The 26,964-nt window shown below is 59.8% G+C and overlaps 1 protein-coding gene across 1 annotated transcript in view; it reads right to left on the bottom strand.

Moving 5' to 3' along the window:
• The window catches only part of LRP1 (LDL receptor related protein 1), a 79,987-nt gene that overhangs the window by 16,103 nt on the left and 36,920 nt on the right, over positions 1-26,964 (bottom strand). Inside the window, exons 18-55 of the mRNA XM_081821904.1 lie at positions 26,702-26,818; positions 26,176-26,256; positions 24,398-24,565; positions 21,261-21,443; positions 20,631-20,831; positions 19,250-19,495; positions 18,841-19,038; positions 17,415-17,619; positions 17,074-17,238; positions 16,182-16,426; positions 15,829-15,960; positions 15,300-15,527; positions 14,882-15,056; positions 14,703-14,797; positions 14,357-14,506; positions 14,097-14,237; positions 13,621-13,755; positions 11,644-11,775; positions 11,259-11,393; positions 10,923-11,052; positions 10,655-10,781; positions 10,092-10,243; positions 9,867-9,991; positions 9,173-9,550; positions 7,674-7,863; positions 4,813-5,017; positions 4,267-4,459; positions 3,350-3,475; positions 3,023-3,151; positions 2,599-2,718; positions 2,336-2,449; positions 1,920-2,069; positions 1,718-1,840; positions 1,357-1,473; positions 1,047-1,175; positions 672-794; positions 378-518; positions 99-289 (exon numbers count right to left, since the gene is read on the bottom strand). Coding sequence (XP_081678030.1) covers positions 99-289; positions 378-518; positions 672-794; positions 1,047-1,175; positions 1,357-1,473; positions 1,718-1,840; positions 1,920-2,069; positions 2,336-2,449; positions 2,599-2,718; positions 3,023-3,151; positions 3,350-3,475; positions 4,267-4,459; positions 4,813-5,017; positions 7,674-7,863; positions 9,173-9,550; positions 9,867-9,991; positions 10,092-10,243; positions 10,655-10,781; positions 10,923-11,052; positions 11,259-11,393; positions 11,644-11,775; positions 13,621-13,755; positions 14,097-14,237; positions 14,357-14,506; positions 14,703-14,797; positions 14,882-15,056; positions 15,300-15,527; positions 15,829-15,960; positions 16,182-16,426; positions 17,074-17,238; positions 17,415-17,619; positions 18,841-19,038; positions 19,250-19,495; positions 20,631-20,831; positions 21,261-21,443; positions 24,398-24,565; positions 26,176-26,256; positions 26,702-26,818 — 6,095 coding nt within the window. The remainder of the gene's footprint in view (positions 1-98; positions 290-377; positions 519-671; positions 795-1,046; positions 1,176-1,356; positions 1,474-1,717; positions 1,841-1,919; positions 2,070-2,335; positions 2,450-2,598; positions 2,719-3,022; positions 3,152-3,349; positions 3,476-4,266; positions 4,460-4,812; positions 5,018-7,673; positions 7,864-9,172; positions 9,551-9,866; positions 9,992-10,091; positions 10,244-10,654; positions 10,782-10,922; positions 11,053-11,258; positions 11,394-11,643; positions 11,776-13,620; positions 13,756-14,096; positions 14,238-14,356; positions 14,507-14,702; positions 14,798-14,881; positions 15,057-15,299; positions 15,528-15,828; positions 15,961-16,181; positions 16,427-17,073; positions 17,239-17,414; positions 17,620-18,840; positions 19,039-19,249; positions 19,496-20,630; positions 20,832-21,260; positions 21,444-24,397; positions 24,566-26,175; positions 26,257-26,701; positions 26,819-26,964) is intronic.

Genomic DNA, 26,964 nt, shown 5'->3' with positions numbered 1-26,964 from the left:
CGAACGAATGAGCCAGCAAATGAATGAATAGGGGGTGGGGAACGGAGCTCCTGCCGGCCTTGGGGGTGTGGGAGCTCCCACTCCGGGGTGGGGCACACCTTGAAGCCAATCTTGAGGTCCTCGCAGTCCTGGCTACAGCCACTGAGCTTGCGGCTGAGACACTCGTTGACGTGGCAGCCGCGCTCGTCCGAGCCGTCCCCGCAGTCGTCCTGCCCGTTGCAGAGCAGAGCCTCGGCCACACAGCGCCCGCTGCTGCACAGGAACTGCGAGGAGGCGTTGCACTTGTGCTCTGGGGGGGGAGGGGCAGGTCAGCGGGGGGAGGGGGGCTGCCGGGATTGGGGGGGCGAAGCTGGGGAGGGGCCGGGCTTTGGGCCCACCTGAGCTGCTGCAGTGCGGGTTCTTGGGGGCCTCGTCACTCTGGTCGTGGCAGTCGTTTTCGCCGTCACACGCCCACTGGCGGGAGCTCAGACAGCGCCCGTTGGCGCAGCGGAACTCGTTGGGACCACAGGTCGGGTACTCTGGGGGCGGAGGGGTGGGGTGAGGGGGTGAGGCTGGAGGCTCTGGCGGGGGCCCAGGTGCAGGGAGGGCAGGGCACGCCCCTGCTGCCACGGCCACTCGGCCCCCCCACCCCCCGCAGGCCGGCCCGCCCGCCGGAGGCCCAGCACCCTCACCACACTCGGGGGACTCGTCGGAGCCGTCTGCGCAGTCCCGGTCGTGGTCGCACACGAAGTGCTTGGGGATGCACTGGCGATTCTGGCACATGAACTCGCGGTCGTCGCAGGTGCTGTTGTACACTGCGGATGGAGACGGGCGGACGTGGCCCCTCAGCCCCCACCCGACCAGCCGCTGCCTGTCCCTGGGACCTTCGTGGGGTCCGAGTGCACAGACAGCCATCTGGGTTGTAGACAGGGCTCTGCCACTAACCACCTGAGCGACCCCGGCTGAAGCACCGCCTCTCCTTGGCCTCAGTTTCCCCTTCTGTAGAGTGAGACTGTGGCCACCTGCCACCCACCCCACTCCTCACACCACCCCCCTCCGCCACTCACAGCAGCCAGCTGTGATGCTCTCATCAGCACCGTCCGCACAGTCCTTGTCACCGTCACAGAGCCAGCGCTCGGGGACACACACGTGGGTGCCGGGGCAGGAGAAGGAGGAGGGGCCGCATGTCTTGCCTTCTGTTGGGGGGACAGGGAGCCGCCAAGAGATTCAGGAGCAGGCACAGCGGGCTGGGCAGTCGGTGTGACATCCCCACGCTCATGCCGCCCCTCCTGTAGGAGGGTGTGTGGGTGTGTGGGTGGGATGGGGGCGTCTGTCCCTCAGGAGCCCCTCCCTGAGCTGACCACAGCCACCCCTCACCGCAGTGAGCCGCCTCGTCCGAGCCGTCCCCGCAGTCGTCACTGCCGTCACACAACCACTGCTTGGAGATGCAGCGATGGTTCTGGCACTCAAACTGGGCCTCCGAGCAGAACTTGTCTGGGGCGGTTGGAAACCAAAGTGAGATGGGGGAGGGGATGGCAGGGCACTCTGTTGGGCAGGCAGGTGGAGCACGGACAGGAGAGACCCAAGGCCTCCCTTTGTGGGGGCTCAGCATGAGCTAGACAGGGGGGCCCTGGGTGCCCTTCTCCCAAGGGGACACTTCCTGGGAGGGAACTGAAAGGTGGGGCATGGACTGGGACTCCGTGGCCATGGTGGGTGGGCGCTGCGGTGGGGCACTCACTGCAGTGGGTCTCATCCTCGCCGTGTTCACAGTCGTCCTCCTTGTCACACGTCCAGCTCATGGGGATGCAGCGCCCGCTGGGGCAGGCGAAGTAATTCAGGGGGCATCTGGGGCGCTTCACTCCTGGGGGGAGAGGGAGGCGTGAGGGCACTGGTGCCCTGGAGGGCCCGCCGACCGCCGCACACCCGGCCCGAGGCGGGACCTGGGCAGTCGCGCTCGTCGCTGTAGTCCCCGCAGTCGTTGGCACCGTCACACACCCAGCTAGGGGCGTAGCAGAGGGAGGTCCGCTCACAGGGCTGGAAGCGCACACCTTTCACGCCCAGGCGGAAGTAGCTGCTGCAGTCGGTGGCGCCTGGTGGGGGCAGGGATGCAGGTGACACCCGGTTCCCTCCACACTCCCTCCCCCGGAGCTGCCCTTGGTGTTTTAGAAACTGGCCTGGTACCCTTCAGGGGAGGAGATGCTGACCGCCCCTTCTACTCACGCCACCCCGGAGCCCAGGCCTGGAGTCAGGGGGCAGGAGCACACAGGCTGTGAGGGGACCGAGGCCGCCAAGCGAGCAGGCCAGGCAGGAGGCGAGGGAGCAGGACTAGGAGGTGCAGGGGACTGGTGTCACTCACTGCAGTTCATCTCGTCAGAGGCGTCCTCGCAGTCCACAAACTGGTTGCAGCGGCTGGAGTTCCCAATGCAGGTGCCGTCCCGGCAGCGGAACTCGCCCACGCCGCAGGCTGTCTCTAGAACAGCACCCACCCCAAGACCATCAGGCCAGAGCCCCCCGCCCCGCCATGGGGACCAGGAGACCCCAGGCACCCCCCAGAGCGCGCTGAAGCAGACCCTGTGGGGCCTGGGGAGGTGGGGGGGACGGAAGCGGGGTCCCACTCACTGTTGCAGGGAATCTCGTCGGAGCCGTCCCCGCAGTCGTCCGCCCCGTTGCACCAGAGCATGTTGGACACACAGCGCCCGTTGTTGCATTGGCGGAAGGTCTTCTTGCAGCGGCGTGAGTCTGCGGAGGGGAGCAGGGGAGTGGGCCACCAGTCAGCAGCAGCTCCGGGGAGGCGCTGCCTCCGATGGGACCTCGCTCGTCTGTTCCCTTGACAACCTGCTCAGCCCTGCTCTGGGTCTGGCCCAGGGTTAGCGGTGCTTCTGCCCTTCACGACCTCCCCAGACTCCTCAGCCACGGAGTGGGTCATGGAGCTTTTGCTCCCCTCACTCCCACGCTGGGCCCTGCTGGAGGCAGAGGCCGGGGAGCCTGGAGGCCAGGGGGAAGGGAGGAAGGCGGGGCGCTGAGGCTGCAGGGGGCGCCTTACTACAGTAGGATGGCTTCTCGTCAGACTTGTCCTTGCAGTGGGAGACACCATCACAAGTCAGGCTGAAGTTGATGCATTCGCCGTTGGCACAGTCGAACTCATCTTGTGCCCGGCAGGAGGAGTTCACGGCTGGAGGGGGCGTGGAGGGAGCCTCATGAGCCTGGGCCCTGGGGCCTCGAATGCTTCTCCCCCTCTACCCCCCGGAACTCAGGTCATCCTCAGTTCCTCCTTGGTAAAACTATTCGGGGGGCCGGGCTGTTGGAGTCTGGGAGGTGATGGTCCCCAGTGTGTGCCCAGGGTCCCCCACCAGTGTCCCCCGTCTCTCACCGCGGCAGGTGAGGTCCTCTTGGAGGATGCGGCCCCCTCGGCAAGAGCAGTTGACATGGCCTTGGTGAGTGAGCAGACACAGGTCCTGGCAGCCCCCATTGTTGACGCGGCAAGGGGAGAGCTCGCCTGGAACAGGGACGGACGACAATGGGCTAGGAGTGTCCCTGGCTGTGCACACACAGGATGCCCACACCCACTCACACAGCTTCACGGAGCTTCCTAGCCCCAGCCCTGGCACAGCGGCACCCGGCTGGGGGAGCAGAAAAGGTGCTATGGGAGGGCCAGGGGGAGTGTTTGGGGTGGGCCTGGGGTGGGGGGGTGCTCTTAGGGGATGATGTGGGCTTCGTTGTGTGCTTGGGGAGATTCAAGTCTAAGGAGCATCGTGGTGGGGCCCAGGAGTATGTGTGAGAGGCCTGGGAAAGCTACGGATCTGGGTGGGGGCCATGGGGCAAGGCAGATCCAGGGTGGGAGTGTCTCTGTGCACACGCATGTACACGCACACGTGCACGCAGAGCACGGGGTAGGCAGAGCCTGGGATGTGTGTGATCAGCTCTGGGGGCACATGTGGTTCTGGGTGGGAGAAGGACTAGGGCATGTGCTGGGGTGTCCAAGGATTCAGGTGAGACCAGTGGTGGGTAGTGTGAATGTGCGTACGTGTGTGTGTGTGCGTGCGCAAAGATGTCTTGAGGGAGCTGGAGTAGAGGAGCGTTAGGCATTTTGGAGTTTCTTGGGGGTGAAGGTGTGTACAAGTGTATGTCTACACATGGAGGCTCTGGGAGAACGAGACCAGGGTGTAGTGCGTGCGTCGTGCGTGTGTGCGTGCGTGCGTGTGTGTGCGTGTGTGTGCATGCGTGTGTGTGTGTACGTGCTGGCACCATGGGCAGGAGAGCAAGGCTGGTGGCAGTGGCCCCACTCACAGCTGTTGGTGTCATTGGCCACGGCGATGATGCCCATGGGCTGCTGGGGGATGTCCACGCGCAGCAGCTTCATGTCACTGCCCACGTACTTGTTGGCCCGCTGCACGGCTCGCCGCACCCAGTCGGTCCAGAAGATGTGCTCCCCGTACACAGCCAGCCCGAAGGGGTGGACTGGCTCCGACTTCAGGATCACCTGTGGCAACAGCACGGGGCCCATCACGGGCGGGCTCGGGCCTCTCCCCAAGTCCACCCCACTGCAGCTGGCCCCAGGGGCGAGGGTCCCCGGACATGGTCTGGAGGGGGAAGGACCCACAGACGCATCTTGCCGTTTCCACACTGAACCGACGAGGAAGCCGAGCCTGCACAGGATGAGGGCCGCACGCGGCCACACAGCTAAGTGGCAATGTTTGTGCCTCATTCTCCTCCAGAATCATCCCACCAGGGCGCCTCCCTTTCTGCCTGGGCCATCTCCTTCTTGGCTGACCAGCCGTCCCCTGACCCCAGCCCACCTCGAGCCCCCCGCTCCGTCGGCGACCCCAGACTCACATAGCGGTGAGAGCCGTCATACTCGCACCGCTCGATCTTGTCCAGGGTGGCGTCGGAGAAGTAGAGCTTCTCAGCACGGTGGTCGATGGCCAGGCCGTTGGGGGTGCGGATGTCCTTCTCGATGAGAGTCAGGACATTGGCTCCCGACAGGGCTGCCCGCATGATGCTGGGGTGCTGCTCGTTCCAGTTGGTCCAGAACATCAGGCTGGGGGAAGGGAGAGCCACGGGGATCAGGAGTCAAAGCCGGGGAGTCTGTCGTGGAGGGCCCGGGCGAGGGCCAGGAATCGACCAGAACCCAAGGGTCAGCCAGGGTGTGACCCAGATGCCAGCACCCCAGGCAGCCTCACAGCCACCAAGGCCAACACAGCCCCGGCGCCCAGAGCGGGCAGCTGCCACAGGGTCTCTGTGTGGGTACGCGTGTACACGTATTTCTCAGCGTCTGGGAAACGACTATCTGCTTTTACTGAGAGACAGTGTAGCCGAGTAAGGCAGGCTCTGGGTTCCGATCAGAGCCCTGCCACTTACCAGTGAGGAACCTCAGGAAGTGACTTAACTTCTCTGTGCCTCAGTTTCCTTCTCTATGAGGCGGGGATAATACTACTACCTGCCTCGTAGAACGGTTGAAGGATTAAGAGTTAATGTTCACCTAATGATGTCACAGGACTATTTCCCAGTCTTTTATTCTTTTTTCGCCCGGCATCCAGGACACCCTTGTGAGTGTCTCGTGTCTGCCAGTGCCAGGGACACACAGATCCTACCCTCAAGAAGTTCTTGAAAAGCACCCTCTCCATAATTTCAGGCTTTTGCCTATTTGGAGTCTGAGCCGCAGCTTGGGGGCGGTTCTGGATGGCTCCTGGAATCAGGATGGGAGTTTGGATGGTGGCATGATGCCATCGAGGATGGCCTCCACAGGAGAAAATGGGCGTCCCAGGCGCAGCTGCTAGAGTCAGCCTCCTGGTGTTGTTGGTCCCCAACCAGGGACTTCCATACCCTCAGGTAGGACCCAGTTGACTCTGTGGTAGGAAGTGGCTTTCCTTTTACCGTGACAAACTGTTGCGTGTGGAAGAAGGACATGTCCCACAGCTGAGGGTTCCAGGCTTGGTAAAACCACGCCCCAGGGAAGGGGCTGGGGTGGGGGTGGGGGAGGCCCGGGAGGAGGGGCTTTCCTGAGGGCCAGCTGTAGGGTAGGCTCAGCAGGAGGTCCCTGTCTCCTTCATCTGGGTGCACACTGCCCGCCCCCCCAGCACTCGCTCCTTCTGGCCAAGAGAGGGCCTCTCCCAGAGAGTTCAGCTCTTTCTCCTGCACCCTGCCCTGGCTTCAGTTCACCCGGGTCATCCTCCAGACCCCAGCTCAGGTGCTGCCGCCTTGAGGACGCGTTCCTTGATATCCAGCTGGGTCACGTCCTGTTACACACTCATAAAGCTCCCTGAAGCCTCATGATTAACATCAAATAGGCCTGAGGTAGAGCCAAGGTCCATCTCATCCTCCCCTGGCTCCTCGGCACATTGTTGGTTCTCAAAAGCCATTTGCTGAGTGAATGATGGAATCCCCTGGGCTCAGAGCAAAGGAACCTGGTGGGCAGCCATGAGGGAGCTTCTAGAAGCCACAGTGCTCCATCACCTCTGGATTGGGGGTGGGAGGCAGGCAGGGGTACCCAGCAGCACCACCCCTTCATGGAGGCTCCAGGCCCATAAGCGACAGGCCCTGGGGCCAGCCCAAGACAGGTAAAGTCACCCAGGGTCCCAGAGGGAAGAGAGGATCTTTGTCTTGAGCCATGTATGTGCAGGCCAGGGTGAGGCAGACCAGGGAGAGGGCCCTTGTGCTGGTCTGCAGGGCCAGGCAGGCCGGGCTGAGGCTGGACTTGAGTGACATCAGGGTAAGGAATCTAGGTTTGGTACACTCCCCGTTTCTAAGTAGCTGTTTTGGGGTTTTGTTTGTCCCTTAGTTTCCTAGCAAAGCTTTGGGAAAATATTCCAAGGGTTGCTGAGTTCTGGGGAAAACAGTTTTGCTTTCACGTGGGCCAGGATTTCTAAGGTGAGGGGGTGGTTCACCAGAGGCCCACACATTGGAAATGGAGCGGGGGGCTGGCCCTGCAGGAGAGCAGAGCAGGTGGAGACCCGGGGGTATTTCCTCCCAAGTCCTCCTGACTCGTGCTCTGGACTCCCTTGCATCCTGATCCCAGCCTCCTGGGCCATCCGCATGCTTGCTCCTGCCCATGGGGACTCCCTGACCGGGCATGGGTAGGCCCCTCACAGTCCTTCCCTGCCTAGAGCACTCCCCCTCCTCCAGCAGTTGCTCAAAGCATTGCCCTATGTCTGGGCTGCCCCTCCCTGCCCTCCCCACGTCTAGGCCCAGGGCCACAGCATGGCCTCCGGGATGCTTCTTGGTCATCACATACCGTCCTATACCAGGCTCTGCGCTTCCCAGCACTATGGTTTCTCTCCCCAGCTAGGTGGTTTAAATGGGCCCAGATGAAGGCTTCCATACAGCAGGTGTTCAGTGAACAACCTTTGCCTGAAGCTTCACGTGCCAGAAACACAGAGGACCCACTATGTGCCTTGACCATGGCTCTCCAATGAATGAATCAATTCATCACTGAGCCAGAATTGTCCTTCAGAGTCCCCCTGATCCTCCCCTTGGTTCAGGCACCGGAAATATTATTGTCATATTACAGATGAGGAAACTGAAGCTCAGACAGTTCATATAGCTGGTCCAAGGTCACAAAGCAAGGAGGTAGCTGATCTCGGGGGACAGTCAGCCTCTCCTGCCGCTACACCCCTACCCGGGGCTGCCTGGGGCAGCTTCTGCCACCCTGTGGCCTAGCCCTCCCCGCTCCCCACTCCCTGCACCCAGCAGCTCACTTCTGGCACTCATCCAGCACAAAGGCCCGTGGGTGGTCGTCTCCTGACATGGTAATGACCGTCTCACGCTCGAAGGCCCCTGGGCGGGTCTGGTCGACTGTGTGGCGGGTGATGGTGGATGTTGTGTAGCTTGTCCAGTAGAGGGTATCCCAGCCACGGTGATAGGCCAGGCCTTCCACGGAGCCCACATCTGCAACGGGAGAGGAGCAGTCGTGGGTCGGGATGGGGCCAGGGAGCAGAGCCGAAGGGGGATGACGGCCTGGAGCACCCACTCCTCTGGCATATTGGGGCTGTATGGGGATGTGTGGGAGCTGGGGGGCACGTGGAAGCACAGCCCTGGGCACCCCCAAGCCCCCCCATCCTTCCCTATTTTCTACGCAAATGATCCATGGTGCATCTCCCTGACCCCTCTTCCTGCGTCTCCCCACAGCTGGGTAGAAATGGCTTTATGGATTTTGGTAAATCACACCCGACTTGGGCTGTACTGGGAGCTTCCAACTGAACAAGACCTGAACCGGATTGTTCGTAAACATCCTAAACTCTGGTTAAAGAATTAAGTGCACGATGACTAGTGGAACCATAGCCCAAGAGAAAAAGCCTTGGGTTTTCGTGGCTTCTAGCTGTATGACGCTGCGCTTGCCAGAAGGCTGCAGCATTAGAAGTACTGTAGCTTAAACAATGGCCCGAAGGGAGGGGACAGTTCTTGCCAGTCTCTCTTGATCAAGCTACGGTTGCAGAGTATCTAGTTGAGCTTTGGACACATTTTTAGACAGGCGCGTTCTGCGTGGAGTGGGACATGTCCAGAGGAGGTTCAACGGACAGATGTATACCATCGCTGGATACCAGCATCTAGTTCCGTGACCGGCAGGTCTTTGTGGACAGGATGAATGAAGGAATGAGCAAAGGAGTGAGTCAAAGGATCAGGGGTTATCCAGCCAGAAGAGAAAACCGTAGCGGAACAAAAGAGCGCTTTGCAAAGAGCCGAACAGCTGTTCTAGGATGCTATCTCTAGCTCTCAGTACTCTCTGTGGAGCATGCACACATGTCCTGTGCTGAGCTAAGCTGTCACACCTGCCCTTCAGGTGACCCTCTCTCTCTATGCACATGAGACATCTGAGGCTTGGACAGCAGAGGAAACTGGCCCAAGTGCCTGAAATCCTGTGTCTGGGGCTGAACCCAGACTCTCTGCAGCCTGTGCCGTGAGTCCCGGCCACACAGAGCAGAGCTCTGGCTTATTCTGTGCCACCTGGGGGCAAACTGGGGCCAGAGGGGGAAGGAAGAGGGGAGGCGACTCTGACTCCAAATGAGGAGAAACTTTCAAGTAACTATAATGGGTGCAGTGTGGTTAGCTGGCGAATTGTCAGCGATGCAGTCACAGCTGGGATTCAGATCTGGGGCACGGTGGGCAGGCCGAGGGCTTTTCTCCCCTCAGGCGGTGCCGGTCCTCCCCACAGCCCTCGACCCTCCCCTTCCCGGGGAGGATCGGGGTCTGGGCTCACTCTCCACAATGGTGGTCCTCTCCGAGCCATCGTCGTTGATCTGCTGGATGTTCCCGAAGTGGATGTCGCTGAAGAAGATGCGGTTGGGGGTGCCCGGGGAGGTGCCTGCTCGGTAGTCAAAGGCCAGAGCGATGACATTCTTCATGTGCTCAGGATCCTCGAAGGGCTGCACGGGCGCGTTGAGGTTGCGCTCGTCAGACAGGTGGATGCTCTTGAGGATGGTGCGCTCTGAGTAGAGCAGGTAGCCGGCGTACTCGCGGCACGACGCCCCGTCTTCAGCCAGCATCCCGTGGGCGCAGGCACAGGCCCGCTGCTCCCCGCCCCGGTACAGACACAGCTGCTGGCACCCGCCATTGGCCACCGCGCACACGTTCGTGCCTGGCGGGAGGGCGCGGGGAAGGAGATGGTCACAGAGCGTAGCTCGCTGGTGCCTCCGACCTCTCGGCCGGGGGAGGCTCTGGCTGCGGCACCCCAGGGCCTCAGCACAGGCAACCCTCCCGGCCCCTGCGCTCGGCTCCCGGACCGGTCCTAGAGCTCCTCAGCCTCTCTTCCCCACTCTCGGCTCTCTGGGGCTGCTGCCAAGTGCCCCTGTGGGTCCTGCATCTCTCCCAGGCCCTCTCACTCTGGGGGATCACTCCCAGGCCAGGGGGCCCCCCGTGTGCCTCTCCTGCCTGGCCCAGGGCCCCAGCCTCACCTTTCTGGCGGTCCCGGTTGAAGACTTTGATGTCTTTGAGCTGGACACCGATGCCCGTTCTCAGGGGCACAGACTCTGTAGCATTGTCCTTACTCCCACGTTTGATGGAGCCATTGGCATGAGTCCTGGGGGGAAGGGAAGGGCTAGGCTGTGAGCAGGGCCTTGACGGAGGCCAGGAGGGCGGGAATGGATGGTGGAGGAGAAGGCCAGGGCAGAAGCCCTCACCTGTCACTCCAGTAGATGAAATCCTCAAACACAGACACGGAGAACATGTCCATGTTGTTGCTGGACAGAACCACCTCACGGTTCTCGCCCGTCTCCAGGTCGATCCGCTCAATCTTGTCTGTCCGGGCGTCACACCAGTACAGCTTCCCATCCTATAGGCCAGAGGCACCCACCTCACCTCCAATGCCCAGTGCTCCCCGCCAGCCCCAGTGTCCTGGGCCACAGGGCGTGTCCCACTCACTCCTGCCTCCCGTGTCTTTCTCTTTCTTCCTCCATATCCTCCCTGCCCTCTGACCTGACGATCTGACAACCTCTAGGCATGCCTTCAGTCCTCGCTTCTGAGTGACGGCCCCTACCCTCTCTGGGGTGGCAGGAGTCCCACTCTGGGTCGGGAGCTGGGCCAGAAGACCCCATGACTACCTTGGGTCCGTATCTCCCCACGGAATAGGGCCTCATCACCGGGAGAGTCAACGGGGAGCAGAGCATAGGGTAAGGGGAGCCTCCCCCCCAGAGCATGGGGTCCGGATATCCCGTGGGCTCCAGGGCCAAGCCTGCACCCAAACCTGGTAGTCCACCGAGATGCCATTGGGCCAGCTGATGCTGACATTAACCAGCACGACTCGCTCAGTACCATCTAGCCGAGACCGCTCAATACGTGGATACTGGCCCCACTCAGTCCAGAACAGATACCTGTGGGGCGGAGGAGGTAGAAGTTGGGGGTCAGTCCCCAGACCATGGAGGAGAGAGGGTCTCGTCAGTGCGGGCTGTGCAGAGTGACCAGGCCAGACCCGAGCCAGGGTTGGGAAGTGGGCAGCCTGTCCAGCTTCTCACCCCTTCTCTGGGTGGACAGTGATGGCCCGGGGCTTATCCAGACCCTGGGAGATGACCACGTAGCGGAAAGAGCCATTGAGCCGGGCGACCTCGATGACATCAAAGCCCTGGTCGGTCCAGTAGATGTTGCCTAAGGAGGGAGTGGGTGGAGATTAGGGGGATTGGGTGGGAACGCATGTACCTGGTCCCTTTCCAGCCTCTAGATCCCTGCTGCTCCCCCATCTATTCTGGCTTACTTCTTCTCCTCAGACTGCTCCTGAGATCCCACATGCCCCCCACCAGGCCTCCACCTCACCCGGAGGCCCCCAGCCCACCCAGGACCCTCTCATGGCTCACCTGCAATCCAGTCCACGGCGATGCCCTCCACGCGGCCAATGCCATTGGTCACCACATCCTCGCGCCATGTCTGGTCTCGCTTAGCCCGGCTAATAGTGCTTAGGCCCATGTCCACCCAGTAAATGGTGTCATTTTCTGGAGGTAGAGGAGCCAACATGAGGATGTCCCACAAGGTGGGGGAAAAGTGGGGGGGGTTCAGAATCAAATGGTGTCAAAATGGAGGTGAGTGCTGGGGAGGGGAGGGGGCTTGGGAGGGAAGACAGAGCCTGAGGGGGAGGGTAGCTGTGTTGTCTCCCCCTCCAGCTGTGGTCAGGCAGCCTCTCACTGGGCTCCCACACCACCCCCAAGGTAATGTTCCACTCCCTCCTGCCACCAAATCACTCACCAGCATGGAAATCAATGCCGACAGCCAGGGACGTCCCTGACACTGGGACCAGGGCATCTGACTTGTCATTGGGATCCAAGGGGATTCCCCGGATTCCCTCATGCACAGAGTACAGGAGAAAGGAACCCACACCTGAAACACAAGGACACTCAGGCATGGGCCTCACTGACACCCGTTTAAGCTTGGGGTCTGTCACTCTCAAACCTATTGTTCTCTGCTTCTTTTTGGTATCTTCTCCCAGCCATCACTCCTCCCCGCTCCACACACAGATACACACACCTTAGCCTGAGGCCTGCAGCTTGGGCTGGGAGGTCACCTGGCTGATAGGGTGTGGGGGGTGGGAAAGGAGAGCAGCTCTCGGGAAGAACCTGCAAGACTGCTAGCCCCCACTAGAGGGCAGAAGAGACCTGGATTTCTCTCTCCCGAAGGGGGCCCTTTAGTCCTGCTTCACTCAATGCAACTGCACCCTCAAAAGCTGTTAGGGAGAACCTGGGGAGGTTCAGACAAGACAATGGAACTAGATGACTCCTCAGTGAAGACTTCCATCTTGGGTTGCTCTTCGTCCTCCCCAGCTGGGCCTGCGCCATCCATACCCTCTCTCAAACACCTAAAACTCAACATCCCTGATTCCTCACTCCTGAGCCAGTCTCATTCGGTTTTCCCATTTCTTCTTCTTCTTTTTTTTTAAGATTTTAAAAAATTATTTACTCATTTGAGAGAGAGAGAGAGACAGCGAGAGAGAGCATGAGTCAGGGGGAGGGGCAGAGGGAGAGGGAGAAGCAGACTCCCTGATGAACAGGGAGCCTGATTCGGGACTCGATCCCAGGACCCCAGGACTATGATCTGAGCCGAAGGCAGACGCTTAACCGACTGAGCCACCCAGGTGCCCCTCTCTTCCCATTTCTTACGAGGCGCCACTATCAACATGAGCCAGAATCCTCCACTGCCTTTATCCCTTGATACAGTGTGCCCCAGATGAATCCCCCAGTAGGCTCTGGTTTCTTAGCCTCCGTGAAAAAGTCAAGGGAGTTTGGAGCAACCCCAAACATTAGAGTTTTCTTTTGAGAAAATATCTCAGTGCAGATCTGCATATTCAAGACTCTGAGAAGTTCTGCAGCAAAAACACTTAAACTTTGTTCAACCCAGTGCTTCTTTCTGTAACATCTACCCACATCAAAGAGGGAGGTTCCCAGAGCGCACTTTGGGAAGTGCTGTCCTGGGGCAAATTCATAAATCAATCAGCAAGTTCTTGTGAAATGTCTGAGTCTCACCCCTTCTCTTCAACCCAGCTGCTAAGCCCCATCTCCTCACACTGGGCTCGCGCTAATAGCCTCCTAACTGGTCTAACTGCCTCGGTTTCTCCCTCCCCCACCCAGCCGGCTCTCTGCCGCCAGGTTAATCTGCCCCAAACACCACTTTCCAGGCACTCCTTGCTGAGAACCCACAGGAGGCCCGCCCTACCCCACAGCCCATCACCTAGGATTCCCCACCCCCACTCTGCCCACCCCTCGGGCTTGGTGCCGCGGGGGTGGGGGCACGCTGCACACATCCTCCTCCTCTTGCTCTGGACCCTGTGCCTCACTTGTCCTCTCTCCTTTGATCCACGCACTCAAATCCTACTTGTCCTACAGAACCCAGCTCACAGCACACCTCTTCCATGAAGCCGGCCCTGGCGCTGCCTGCCGACATCTCTGTCTCCAAAACCCTCCTGCAGGCACTGGAGAGCCGCCTCACAGTCCAGTTTCCCCTCCGGGTTAGCCCCCTCTCTGGTTAAGACTGCGGCACAGGGACAGGGACTTCTGCCCTCTGGCTTCCCCGGCAGCACCCGACACGGTGGGGGCTTACTAAGCGCCTAACCCAGGAGGCACTTAATAATATGTGATAAATCCAGCCCTGTCCCCAGGGTGAGAGGCCACAGGTGGGGCGGGGAGGGTAGGAGGGGCAGGGCTGGGGGCCCGGGCGGTGCCGGGCACTGACCCTCGCACGCTTGCTGGCCGCTCCGGAGGCTGTAGCCGGCGGTGCACATGCAGGAGCGGGTCGACTCGGATGTAGGCAGGCAGAGCTGGGAGCAGTCACCGTTGTTGACACTGCAGGGGTTGGTGCCCTCGTGGTCTGGGGAGGTGGGAGGCACAGAGAAAGAAAGGATTGAGGTGGCCCTCCTCGGGACCTGTGTCAGGCTTGCGCTGCCTGGGGACAGGACGGTCACTGCCTTCACCCTGGATCTTGTGGGGGTCACCACCCAACCCCCACCCAGGTCTTTTGTCCCGGCAGAGGCCCTGGCTCCTGTGACCAGGGTGGCTGTCAGCACATATGGTTACCTTTGTGAGAATGAGAAAGAGGAGCCCCTTTGGGTGCTGAGGGGAGTCTAACCGTGCTCATTCCCATTCACCTCCTTGCCCAGGGATTCCTCTCTGTATCCCAGCCCCTGCCTGTGGCCCCGGCCCCAGTCTCACCCAACTGGATGCTCTCGTCGTAGACCTTCATGTGCATCACCAGCGTGGTGCTGTTCCGCAGGACCACGGACTCCGAGCCGTCAGCCTTGTTGCACGTGCCCATCTTCTCTGACACCTGATCTGCCCACCACAGCTTGTCCCCTGGGTAGGCAGGAGGGGATGAGACCCCGGGGAGGGCCCCACCCCCAGCCCAGCCCAGCCCAGCCCAGCCCAGCCCGTCCTCTCCGCCCCCGTCCCTGCCCCCACCCGGCAGCCCTCACCCATGATGGCCAGGGCAGTGGCCTTGCCCAGCTGGCTCCGCATGGCGTCGATGACCTCCAGCCCACTTCCATCCAGGTTGCAGCGGCTGATGGTGTGGTTGCCAGAGCTGATCCAATAGAGTTTGCTTTCAGGGAAGTCGATAGCCAGGCCTGAAAGAGGTGGGTGTCACTGCCAGGGAGCCTGGCCCCTGGGCTGGGGGCTGAAGGATGTGTGGGCTTGGGGAGGATGGTGAGGACACGCACTAAGCTAGGAGTTCGGGAGACAGAGGGGCAATCAAGGGACCCCGAGGATCTCCTGACTGAGGAATTAGGGAAGAGCTGTAGCGCAGGCAAGGCAAGCTCGTACCCACAGGGCCCTTCTGGCCACTGAAGAGCAGGGTACGGTTGCTGCCGTCCATGTTGGCCATGCTGATGTTGTCCCCGTCAGTCCAGTAGAGCTTCCTGGGAAGGTGCAGGAAGGTGAAGTCAGACCCCTCTGCTCCTGCCCCACACCCCACGCTCCCCAACCCTGGGCCCTGGACTGACCCACGCAGCGGGTGGACCACCAGGCCATGGGGCTGCTCCAGGCCCTGCACCACCGCATTCTTGAAGGAGCCGTCCAGCCGGGCCACATTGATCTGCTTCTTGTTAGTGTCGTAGCTTGTCCAGAACAGGTTTCGGGACACCCAGTCCACAGCCAGCCCATGGGCATTTGGCAAGTCTGGGGGGCACAACAGGGAGTTGGAGGTTGGGTGTTTGCGGGGCATAGGTCAGGAGGCTGGAGGAAGTGGGGGATTGGCCTGGTTTGGGGGGGCAATGGGGATCGGGAACCCAGGGTTGGAGCACTGGGAAGGAGGAAGATTTGGAAAAGGAGTATCAGGACCAAGGGGACCAGGGATGGGAGGAAGGCCCGGGTCGGGGGGCCGCCCACACCCACTGCGAGGGTCCAGGGCGAGGGCAGAACCTGCAGAGACGACAGTCTCCACGCCCGTGCCGTTGATGAAGGCCCGTTTGATGGCCTGTGTCCTCACATCGGACCAGTAGACGCGCTGCTCGCGGGCATCATAGTCCAGCACCGTGACATTGTCGATATCAGGCACCGTGAAGGAGATGATGTAGTTGTAGTAGGGGGCATCGAGGTCCACCCCCCGGATCTCCATCTGACGTGCGTACAGCAGGAACTTCTTAAACTCTGTGGGGCATGGGGCAGGTCACTGAGGGCAGCCCCCTACCTTCATGCTTCCCACCCACCCAAATGAGCGCCCCTCCTTCTTCTGGTTCCTTCCATTTGCAGCTGGCCGTTGGCTTGGGCCTCACCTCCCTGCCTGAGTTCCTGCATCTTCTTACAGTGGCTGTCTCTGGAGCCTCTCCCAGCAGCCCCCCGCTCCCCAGACTGGGACCGTCTACCTTCGCTTACAGCCGTGAGCCTGGTACCCGACCCCTTCCCTGTCGGCTTCAGTTCACCAGTGGCTCTTGAGGGAGGGGCCTCCTACCATAGCAGGTGGTGTTGTCCCTGTGGAGCTTCATGAGGTGGGGGCAGGCGCAGGAGACGGTCCGGTTGTAGTTGATGAGACACAGGTGGGAGCAGGGGCCCCGGCCCCCATTGGCCTCACAAGGATTGGGAGCTGGGGTTGGGGGAGAGGAGAAGTGAGGGCGTCCTGTGACTTGCTGGCCCCTACCTTTCTCACCTGGGCCACCCCCTCCTCACCCGCTCTCCCCCTCCCCGTTGCAGCATCGCCCGCGGCTGGCCCATCCCCACCATCTCAGCACAGCCCCTCATGCTCTCTGGCCCCCTCTTTTCCCAAGGGCTTCTGCAGAGGCTGCCGGCCCCTCTCTGGCCCCTTACCCATGGGCTGCCGGGAGGGGTGGTACACCTGCAGATCAAAGGGCTGGGTATTGGTCCTCTGTACCACGGTGACATTGTGGCCGGTCCACTTGTTGGCCTTGGCCAGCGTGTTTGTCCGCCAGTCCGTCCAGTACACCTCCCCCCCATACAGCGTCACTGCAAACGGGTGCGATAAGAACTCGTGTCCCCGAAGCACCTCCATGTGGCCGGAGCCGTCGTAACGGGCTGAGTAAATGGCGTCTGACCTGAGAGCGTGGTCAGGGCAGAGTGAGGATGCTGGCTGGGGCCAAGCCCTGGCCCTGGCCCGCCGCCCCACCCCCCCCAACAACCCCCGAGCACACTGGAGCAGGCCTTCCTCCCAGGCCAACAATGTGGAGTGAGACCCAGAGTGGTTCGCCGTCTAGGATCCCAGCTCTCAGATCCCAATTCCCACGCCCTGAATCCCCTGGCTCACTCCTCCACAGGGCCACAGTTGGCACCTACGGGGCTTTGAGGAGGTTGGGAAAAGGCACCCGCTCTGAGCAGACCAGTTAGAAGAAGTTTCCCCTTCCCCTGGGCAGATAAAGCCCCTGAGCAGAGTGCACAGATTTGTGAGTGAGGACAAGAGGTTGAATTTCAGCCTTGCCCATGCCTGGGCCAGCCGCCCCCCCACCCCCATGCAGGGTGACAGCCCTGCTTCCACCCTCTTCTTCCCACACCTCTTCCCCCCGCCCAGCCTCACTCACCCCTCACCTCAGTCCTCCCACCGGGCCCAGCCCTTGGCTGCCCCAGTTCTGACTCCAGCTGCCCAGGCCTTTTTACTACCAAGTCCTGAGACTCCCGACCCCACCCTATCCCTGGAGGGGAAGCGGGGGGCATGGAGGCCTCTGGGGACAAGGTGGGGGGCGCTGACCTGGCATCGATCCAGAGGATACGCTTCTCCAGGTAGTCCACAGTGAGCCCGTTGGGCCAGCCCCCTGAGCCTGTCTCCCGGTGGATGGTGCGGCGCCCAGCCCCACTCATGGAGGCGGCCTCGATGCGGGGCAGGCTGGCATCCCAGTCTGTCCAAAACAGGATCCTGGGGAATGGGGAGGGGGTCAGGGGGGCCAAGGTCGAGGGCCTGGAGCGGGGCTATTATAGTGGTAAAGGGCAGAGGGGGTGAATAGCATTTGAAGAGACAGGTGTCCCTGACCTGGCTGAATGAGGTTTCAGAGGGGACCATGGGGCCAGAATAGGGCTGGGCAGGGTCCTCACCCATCCCGTGGATCCAGCGCGATTGCCCTTGGGTGCTCAATGTCACCAGCCAGGAGGGTGGTCCGAAGGGTCCCATCTAGCTTGGCCACCTCAATCTGGTCCAGGTTACTCTCCACCCAGTAGATGTTACCTGCAATCCAGTCTACAGCCAGACCCTCGGGGGTGGCCAGGCCGTACTGAATCACCACCTCGAAGCTAGTCAGGGCTGGTAAAGAGAAGGTCATGGGTGTGAAATCACAGTAGACCGGCAGCCTGGATGACTCACCCTCCACCCTGACACTGCCAGTATCTCTGATGCACCCTGGCCTCACCTGGGGTTCACAGACCCCCCCCCTACTCTCCTCACCCAGGCCCCCTGCCCCACCAGGAGGTCAGACAGGAGAGGAGAGGCCTAGTTTCTAGAACCCTGAAGAACGGGAGGTCACAGCTTTCCTCTGCTTGCAGCTCTGTGAAGGGCTAACCGATGGAAAGAGGTCAGAGCAGAGGGTGGAGGCTTTGGGGGATAGACATAGAGTCAATCTGAGGAGGACAGAACTTTCTAGAAGTCACTTCATAAACTGTCTTGAAGATTTATCCATGGAAATATATATATTTTTAAGATATTTTTCCATGGAAATATATGTATATTTATATATATAATTATTTTTAAAACTGTTGCATAGTGTGAACATTATCACAATCTACTTAGCCATCCCCTTGTTGATGAACATTTGGGATGGTTCCAAGTTTTCTCTATTAGAAACAATACAAACTCCTCTAGTAAAATGTGCTTCTTTCAAGTCTTTGCTCAGATGTTGCCTTCTCGGGGGGCCTTCCTTGACCACCCAATTTAAAATGTCAATGCCCATTCTCCCTACCCCCACCCCACCTCCTTTCTTTATATCCACAGCACTATCCCCTTCTGCTATATTCCATGTTGTACCCATTTGTTTTGTTTATATCTGATGTTTCCCCTGGTGTGTAAGCTCCATGAAGGCAGACGTTTTGGCCTGTTTTGATCACTGCTGTCTCACCAGGGCTCCGTGTGTATGGCAGGTGCTCAACATGTGTGTTATAATGACAGATGTCTGTGATGGGTCAGGCTGCCTTTGGACAGAAGGCAGGATTCAGGTACCCCATCCCTAAATGGCTTTTTGCTTTTAAGCCTGCCGTTCTAGGATTTGGGGAGCTCCAGGCCATTCCAAAGAAAGGCTGATCATTTTGTTAATTATCAGGCTGGCAGCTCTGCTGACAATAATTACGGAGCGTCAGGAACTGAGACCCACAGCAAAATCTAACCCAATTAACGAGAATGTGGGGGATGGGGGAGCTAAGGGCCTCGGCTTCCGGGCAGCCTGGATCTGGGTCTGCAGCTCTGAGTACCCAAGTGCCCCTTCTCTGCGCGCCACCCGCATCAGTCCTAGGCGCGCAGGAGGGGGGCGGTCACCTCCGTTGTCCAGCAGCTTCCCGCGGTAGATCTTGTCCTCCACCACATCTGTCCAGTAGAGGGCGCTCTGGCTGAGGTGGAAGTCCAGGGCGATGGTGTTGCGCAGGCCAGGCACCAGAACGCTGTAGTCCCCTTTGTGAAGGTCGATGCGCCGGATCTCATGGCGGTTGGAGAAGATGATGAATGGCTTGAAGGGGTCTGGGAGGGGTGGGAGATAGGGGTCAGCTTGGGGCTTGCTGCCTCAGAGCCACCCTGTCCAGGAGCAGGCGGGGTCTCTGCTGGCCCGGGGCCTGGTCATGGGTGGAAACCGCAGCCTTTGGCATCTGGCAGCCCAAACCCAGCCAACGGCAGCTCAGGGGCCTGCCTCAGCCTGCCCAGCCTTCCCCGCCACCTTTCACCCGTATGTCACCTAGGCTGCGGCAGCTCTCGCCGTCCGGCTCCAGCACCCAGCCCTCGTAGCAGGAGCACTTCACGCTGAACTTGTTCTGGTCGCACTTCTGGCTGCACTTGAGGTGCTTGGCACAGTAGCTCTGGATCTGGCAGGTGTGGTTGTCGGGCCCCAGCTCCATGCCCAGCGGGCACGAGCACACAATGCCTTCACCAGGTGCCACCGAGCAGTTGTGGCTGCAGCCTCCGTTATTCAGAGAGCACTGGTCTGCAGGGTGGCCGGCAGGGGACAGGACCAGGGTAAGGAGCCGGGATGAGGCAGGACCACGGCCTGACTGGGCCCCAAGTCCTGGGCGGCCCAGACAGAGCCCCGGCTCCCTGGCCGTGGCATCCTTCTTTTGCATTTCTGGCCAAGCGTCTGTCCCACCACCTCCCAGGCTCCCTCAGAGCCTGACACCCCCCACTGGGACCAGGAGGAGCACCCCCACATCACGGCAGCATCTGGTCTCCGTTTCCCTGTCCCTCCTTGAGCCCATGGCAGGTGGAGGGGGGCAGCTTTTCGCCTCTCTCAGAGGGCTGCCCTTTCCTTGATATCCCCTGATTTGGGTGTGATTGGGGTGGGGTGTGGTAGGGAATGTCCTGCCGGGTTCTCTGACACACCCTGAGAGCTGTCAGCCGTTCTCCAGGCCAGCCCCAGCCTGCTTCCTCTCCCACTCCTCTCCCCGAGCGACAGACGCTCTGCCTCTGCAGGGGAGACAGGCGGTCTGCTCCGCTCCTCATCCCCACGTCACACCACGCAGCCCTCCCTGACCCCTATTTGTTCTGCTCCTTGAACGCACAGCCTCCTCGCCAACCCCCCCACCCCCGCCGTACAAGATCTAACCGTCCGTCCTTGGGAACCCAGTTAAATCCCTGCCTCCTCGGAAGCCTGCCCTGACCATATCAACCCGCAACCCTGGTGCCTTCATTTTTAAAGGCAGCTCCGCGCTGTTCTGCCAGCTGGGTGTGGGCAAGGGGCCACAGGAAGGGGTTGCACTGTACTCTCTCCACAACACTTTCATAGCCCTGTGACCTTAGTCCAGTTATTTAACCCCTCTGCCTCAGTTTTCTCATCTGGAAGATGGAGATGATAATTCCATCGGCCTCACAGGGCCGTCTGAGGGATTAATATGCTATAATAGTGTGGCGTGCTCGGCACAGCCTCTTGCCCAGGTGAGTCTGAACTCAACAAGGGTTGTTGGTAACTGCTCTGGGGGTGTCCTGTCCAGCAGCCGGCTTTCCCGCTCTGAGACCTCTCCCCACAGAGCCTGTCCTGCTCCACCGGCGCTGGCCCCGGCCCAGACGCCTCACCCAGCCACCCTCCCTACTCCTGTCCCGGGGCCTCTCCGAGGCCTGGGCCTCACCGCAGAGCTCGCCCTCATCCGAGCCATCTCCACAGTCGTCGTTGCCATCACACAGCTTGTCGAGGGGCAGGCAGACTGAGGTGTTGTTGGCGCAGGGGTGCGAGGGCGGCCTGCAGGCCAGGGACTCACAGTTCTCCTCATCCGAGTTATCCTCACAGTCACTGTCGCCATCACACACCCATGCTTTGCTGATGCATCGAGCTGAGGGATGGGTATGGTATGAGGGGCCAGGCCGGGACAGGAGGGCTCTCCATGCCTTTCTTCCCAGACCCAGTGGGCTTCTCTAATAGGGCCGTGATTGTAATGCCTTGGGGTCCACTAGGAACCTCGAGGCCTTCTCTGTCAGATTCATATAGGCAACAGAAAAAGCAAGAATCTGCAGAGGGTGCTGAAGCTCAAATCTGGTGGTGACAGTTTTGGTTCCCAGGGCCCTTAGTGCAGACCCTGACCCCTTCACCACTTCCCCCAGGCATCATGCACAAAATTCTGTTTGTGCCCTTTGCTTCACAGTGTTCCTCCCCCCACCCCTCCTAGCACAGCACTGTCTCCCTTGCCACTCCCCTGCTCTCAGTATGGTCTCCTCCTGTCCATATTGCCCCAGTCCAGGCTCCCACCCATCCTTCTTTTTACCAGAGTCCTTGCAGCCAAACTTGACGTTGGGGTCACAGACGTGGGTCACTCCCTCACAGCTCTTTTCATCACTGGAGTCCATGCAGTCAGTGTCTCCATCACAGCGCCACCGTAGGGGAATGCACAGACTATCCAGCCGGCACTGGAACTCATCATTGTGGCAGCCGCCAGGAGGCCTCGTGGCTGCAGGGGACAGAGGGAGGGCATGGGGGCGGAGGGCCTCCAGGTCAGCCATTCCCATGTCTACCTTCCCAACCCCCCTCCTGTTCTGCCCAGTCCAGAGCTATGAGCTGAGGCAGGGATGGAGAGTTCTCTGAGCCCTGCTGACCCTTCTCAGAAGCTAACTTGGAGTCAGGAAGGTCACACCTCCCAGGACCCCAGCAAGTGGCTGGCTAGTCAATAATCTCTCTATTTTACACACCGGTGATCTATTGGCTAAGCAATTTGCTAGGCCAGAGCTCAAAGCACACCCCCCAACCCTTCGCCTAGCCTCTGTTGGACCCAGGAACTCCGCAAACACTTATTGAGCACCTCTGGTGTGTCGGGCACTGTTCCAGGTGCCAGTGTGAGCAAGACAAAGTCTTCACGCTCACGGAGCTCAAGTTCTAGCAGGGAGCGATCAAAGCCATGGAGACGAAGCTGGGTCAAGGCGAGAGAGGGGTGGGGATGCCGCTGGGTAAGATGGCCAAGGAAGGCCTCCGAGCAGCTGTTTGAGCAGAGGCCTGACTGACGTGAGCCATGAGAATCCCGGGAGGTGCAGCTCAGGCAGAGGGAACAGCAGGTGCAAAGTCTCAGAGACAGGACCATGCGGGGCATATTCATAAAATGCCCAAAGTGTATTTGAGGCTGCACGGCTGGAGTAGAGTGAAGGAGGAAATGAGTGGCAGAAACACAGGTCATCGAGGCGGTGGGGGCCCGGCAGGCTGGAGGGCAGGGCTGGGGAGTGATGTGACTCATGTGCTGCAGGCTCACTCGGGCTGCTGCACCGAGATCTGACTCAGGAGGCCGGGAAGCAGCAGGAGCGGCACCCGGAGGCACCCACCGGTGACGGTGCAGGAGCCCCACCTCCCTCTCACTCTGCTGTCTGCTCCCCACCCTACCCCCTCGCCCCCCACCGCCAATCGGTCAATGCCTGCATCTCGGCAGTGGCCTCCAAGCTGAGCTTCCTTCCTCGGGGGCCCCTGAACCTCTTTCTAATTGAATCCCCTTCTAGGATTGTCCTCTGAAAGCACCTTCCAGCTTCAAAGTCTTTCAGAGGCTCCAATGCCTGACTTTCACCCACTGATGTCATCTGCCCCCGTTGGGCACAGCCTCATTCCTGGCCGGCTCCTCCAGCCTGACGGGCCCCAAAAGGCAGAGGCGAAAGTGCTTGGTTTCACCCTCTACATCTTGCTGCTGGGTTCTCCACCCCTACCCACCTCCCATCTGAGGACCCTCCCTCCTGTCCCTTTGGCCACAGTCCAATCCCTCATCAGGGCCCTGTTCAGACCCCACCTCTTCCTAAATGGCCCCAGACCACTTTAGCTCACCACCACCGTTAACGGTCGCTACCAGTTACAACATGCCTGCTCCCACGGGCCAGGTCCCTTACATCCCCTCTCATTTCATGGAGGAGGAAGCCAAGGCTCAGAAGAAATGGCTTGTCCAAGTTCACCCAGCTTGTAGGTGAGGGGCAGAGTGTTTTTCCTGCCATACCACAGGCCTCGGGGCCCCTTTCTCAGAATCTCAAAGCACTATTACCTGTCCCACTCACCCAGCACTTCTGAGATGGCCCTTGAGACTTAGCGACTGTTTCCTGGGCCTCAGGTGACCGTCCCCACCCTCCCTCTCAGTCCTGGACCCCTGGCGGGAGCTCGTGCAATCATACTACTCTCAGTGGATGCACCTTCACTCTACAAGGCACAGGTTGTAAGTTGGAGGTCCAGGGGCCAGATAAGGCCTGCGGAAAGATTTTGGCCTGCAGTATTTTTAAAACTTTTAAAGTCCATTGCCAGTTGTTCTGGGTTGATTTGTGTTCCCTAAAAATATGCTGATGTCCTAACTCATAGTACCTGTGAACGTGGTCTTCTTTGGAAATAGGTCTTTGCAAATGATCGAGTTAAGATGAGGTCATTGGGGTGGAAAGAGGAAATCCAGACACAGAGACAGGCACACACACAGGGAGAACACCATGGGAAGATGGAGGCAGAGACTGGGGTGAAGCATATACAAGCCAAGGAATCCCGAAGATTGCCTGCAAACATCACAAGCTAGGAGGGAGCCCTCGGTAGATTCTCCCTCACAGCCCTCAGAAGGAACCAACCCTGCCAACATTTTGGACTTGGGTTTTGAGCTTCTAGAACTGAGATGATAAATATCTGCTGTTTAAGCCACTCAGTTTGTGTACTTTGTTGTGGCAGGCATAGGAAGCTAATACACCAGTGTTTAGGAGTGGGTAGGTTTCACATAAAAACCTGCTTTTCTGACTTCTCTTAAAGCCTGGGCAACCCTGGGTCTGCAGTCTTCCATGGAAACAATCAGCCAGAGCCAAGAAACAAACCTTCCTTGAGAGGGTCTGTGCCTTCCAGTAAACTCGGTCCCCACTGCCCCCTGGCTGGGCCCTGGAGGCTTGGGCCCTGAGGACCCTCACAGAGCCAATGCCTCTCTCCTTTGGTTCCCACTGTGCTCGTTCATCCTCACCCGCCCCCCCCACCCCGAGCATCCTTTTTCAAGCTCCCAGCTCTCGAGCACAGGCTGTACACTGAACGCTTTTTGTGCATGATCTCACTGAACCCCCACATCAGCGCTGTGATGTGGGCGCTATTATTATCCCCACTTTGCAGATGACACTCACAGAGGCCCACAGAGATGAAGTAACTTGCTCAAGGCCACCCAGATAGTAAGTTGCAGAGCTGGAGCGCAAACCCAAGGCCACCCAACTGCAAAGCCCGTAATCTTAACAGCGTGTGACGACGGTTTGTTGACAATCTCTCTCCCTCCCTCACAACAGGCAACTCCTGAGGATAAGAGCCATGTCTGGGTTATCTCAGTTCCCAGATGGCAGTGGCACACGACGGGGGGAGGCACGGAGGGACGGAGGGACGGCTGAGTGACTGGCACGGACGGTCTTGCCGCGCCTGCTGCCCCCGCACACCCACCCTGGTTGGTGCAGTTGGCGTGGGTCTCGTCACTGTAGTCCCCGCAGTCGTTGTCCCCGTCACAGGTCCAGTGCTCGGGGATGCAGCGCCCGCTGTTACACTTGAATTGAGTGCTGGAGCAGGAGTGGCTGCAACCGGCCTCATCACTGTTGTCCCCACAGTCATTGTCTGGGGGGAAGCAAGAATGGCAGAAGCGAGGAGCAGGTCAGCAAGCGGCCTTCTCTGTGACCTCAGCTTGGGGCCCCCACGCCCACCTCCCCATTCCCACCTCAGCCCACCCCACCCCCCCACTGAGAAAATAACAAACAGAAAAGACACAGAAACTGCATAGACTGCAGCATGCACCATGGCCCACGCAAGAGGGGTGAGGAAGAGGTGGGGGGGGCCCACGACGGCCCTTCCCTGAGTCTCGGAAGGCGGTGGGTCGGGGACTGGACACGTTCCTTTCCCTTTCTCCTTTCAGCAGGGTGTGGGAACAGGGGTCAGCTTGCTTTGGGGGAAAGGCAGAGACTTCTCTGGTTTGGGAGGGAGTGAGGTGGGTGGAGTGTAGGTGAGGTGTCCTGCTGGGGAGGGAAGGGCCTCATCAGGCCCCCCCTGAGCGTGGGCACTGCTGGACCCCAGGCTCTGGGCACCTGGCTCACGGGGGGTATGGTCTGAAGCTGGGAAGGGTCAGGGGCCACTTCTGGAAGGCATCTGAGGGTGACTGAATGAATGTCCTGCTTTCGAGGCCTTGTGGGTGGGGGTTACGGGACTTCCCTCCACATTTTCAGGACGCTTGAGAAAACTGGGGCATGGCTTCCTCCCTTGGGGTATGTCCCTGCCTCTTTTCCACCTGGATTTGCTTGTCTCTCCTCCCCTCTGTGTCTTGGTCTTCTTGTTCCCACCTCGGTCATCTCCTCTCCTCTGCCCTGTCTACTTCTTGCCCTTCCACTGTCTTTCTCGGTCACCTCCTCTCTCCCTTCTCTTTCCCTTCACATCCTAGGAGCTCTCTGGAGAGGGGAGCTGCCTGGGGGTCCTGAGAGGCGGCCCGAGGCCGGCTCAGGCTCTGGGGTGATGGTGCATGTGCTTCTATGCACTGACCGGCAGGCTCAGGACAGGTCTTTTCGTCAGAGCCGTCCCCACAATCCTTCTCTGAAACACAGAAACCGCCAGGGCAACCATTGGCACACGAGACACAGCAAAGATGAGGGGCAACATGGCGTTGACCCAGTACATCCTCTCACACATTAGCCAGGGCTGGAGCCACTGATACAACACGTCACAACACACAGACACGACCAGAGCCACCAGACGGCACACACATGACGATCCACTGGCCCCCATGGCTCGGGGCTGAAATCCCGTGGTCCGTGGCTGACCGCCAGGTGGGCTCCCGAGCCTGAAGCCGGAGCCTGGAGGGTGCACCAAGGACCCCAGGAGCTGGGGTTTGCAGGGGGAAGAGAGTTGGGCACTGGGCTCCCCTTGCTCTTTCCCTCTAGCCTTTCTCACTCATTTCTCCCTGGCCCCCAAGCCTCTGCCAGAGAATGGGCCGCTCAGGCTCCGTCTGGGGAGGAATGGTGCTGATGGGTGACCAGGAGGGTCTCCCCTCGGTCCATACTGGTTTCCCCCATGGCATTTCTGGCTTGTCCTCATTGCTCCCAGCCGACCAAGTGGGGCTTCAGTGAATTGGAAGGAGGCCCCAGCTTGATTCTAAAACCCCTTTACCTCCCACCCAGGACCTGGCTGTAGCTTCTAGCTTTCCTAGGAATCGGGGCAGGTTAAGGGGGACAAGCTCTTACCATTGTCACATCGCCAGTTGATGTTGATGCATCTGCCATTGTTGCAGGTAAACTGCGTCAGGGGGAAGCAGGTGGGATAGGCTGTCAGAGAGAAAGAACAGCTGAGTAGGGCCCTCAAGATTATACAGCATCAGAGCCCCAGGCAGGTGGGTGCGGGGTCCCTCGTGGAACCAGCAGCCATAGCCCGGCCAGTCAGGGGTGGGAAAGCTAAGTGGCGGGGGCTCAGCCTGGAGCTCTGCTCATTCTTCCCCATCCTTCTGAGCAATCCTTTCTCAAGCTTCTAGCTACCAACCATTCACCCTGCGCTGAGTGCTTTTCATGCAGGATCTCACTGAATCCCCACATCAGGGCTCTTATTATCCCCCATTTTGTAGGCAAAACTCACAGAGGCCACAGAGATGAAGTAACTTGCTCATGGCTACCTGGGGACTAAGGTTTAGGGGCCCTCCAGCACCCCTGCCCCAGTGCACGTTCTCCCGGGCTCCCCCTCCCCTGTGCCAGTCTCGCCTCCCTGCTGCCCCCTTACCACACGAGGCGGACTCATCGGAGCGGTCCCCACAGTCATCATCCAGATCACACGTCCAGGAGATGGGGATGCAGCGGCCACTGGCACAGGAGAACTGGTTGGGTGGGCAGGTGCGAGCTGGGGACAGGGATGGGCACGAGTGTTCATAGCCCTGTCCCCCTCTCAACTTCCTGTTCTTTCCTACTATCCTCTGCCTATCAGGAAGTCTTCCCAAGGGTCTCAAAGCCATTTCTCTTAGAGAAACTCAAAGCCATCTATGTGTG

The sequence above is a fragment of the Leptonychotes weddellii genome, chromosome 5 (assembly GCF_054177405.1).
Source record: "Leptonychotes weddellii isolate Sample4059 chromosome 5, ASM5417740v2, whole genome shotgun sequence".
NCBI lineage: Eukaryota > Metazoa > Chordata > Mammalia > Carnivora > Phocidae > Leptonychotes > Leptonychotes weddellii.
This window is presented reverse-complemented; position numbering and strand designations above follow the sequence as displayed.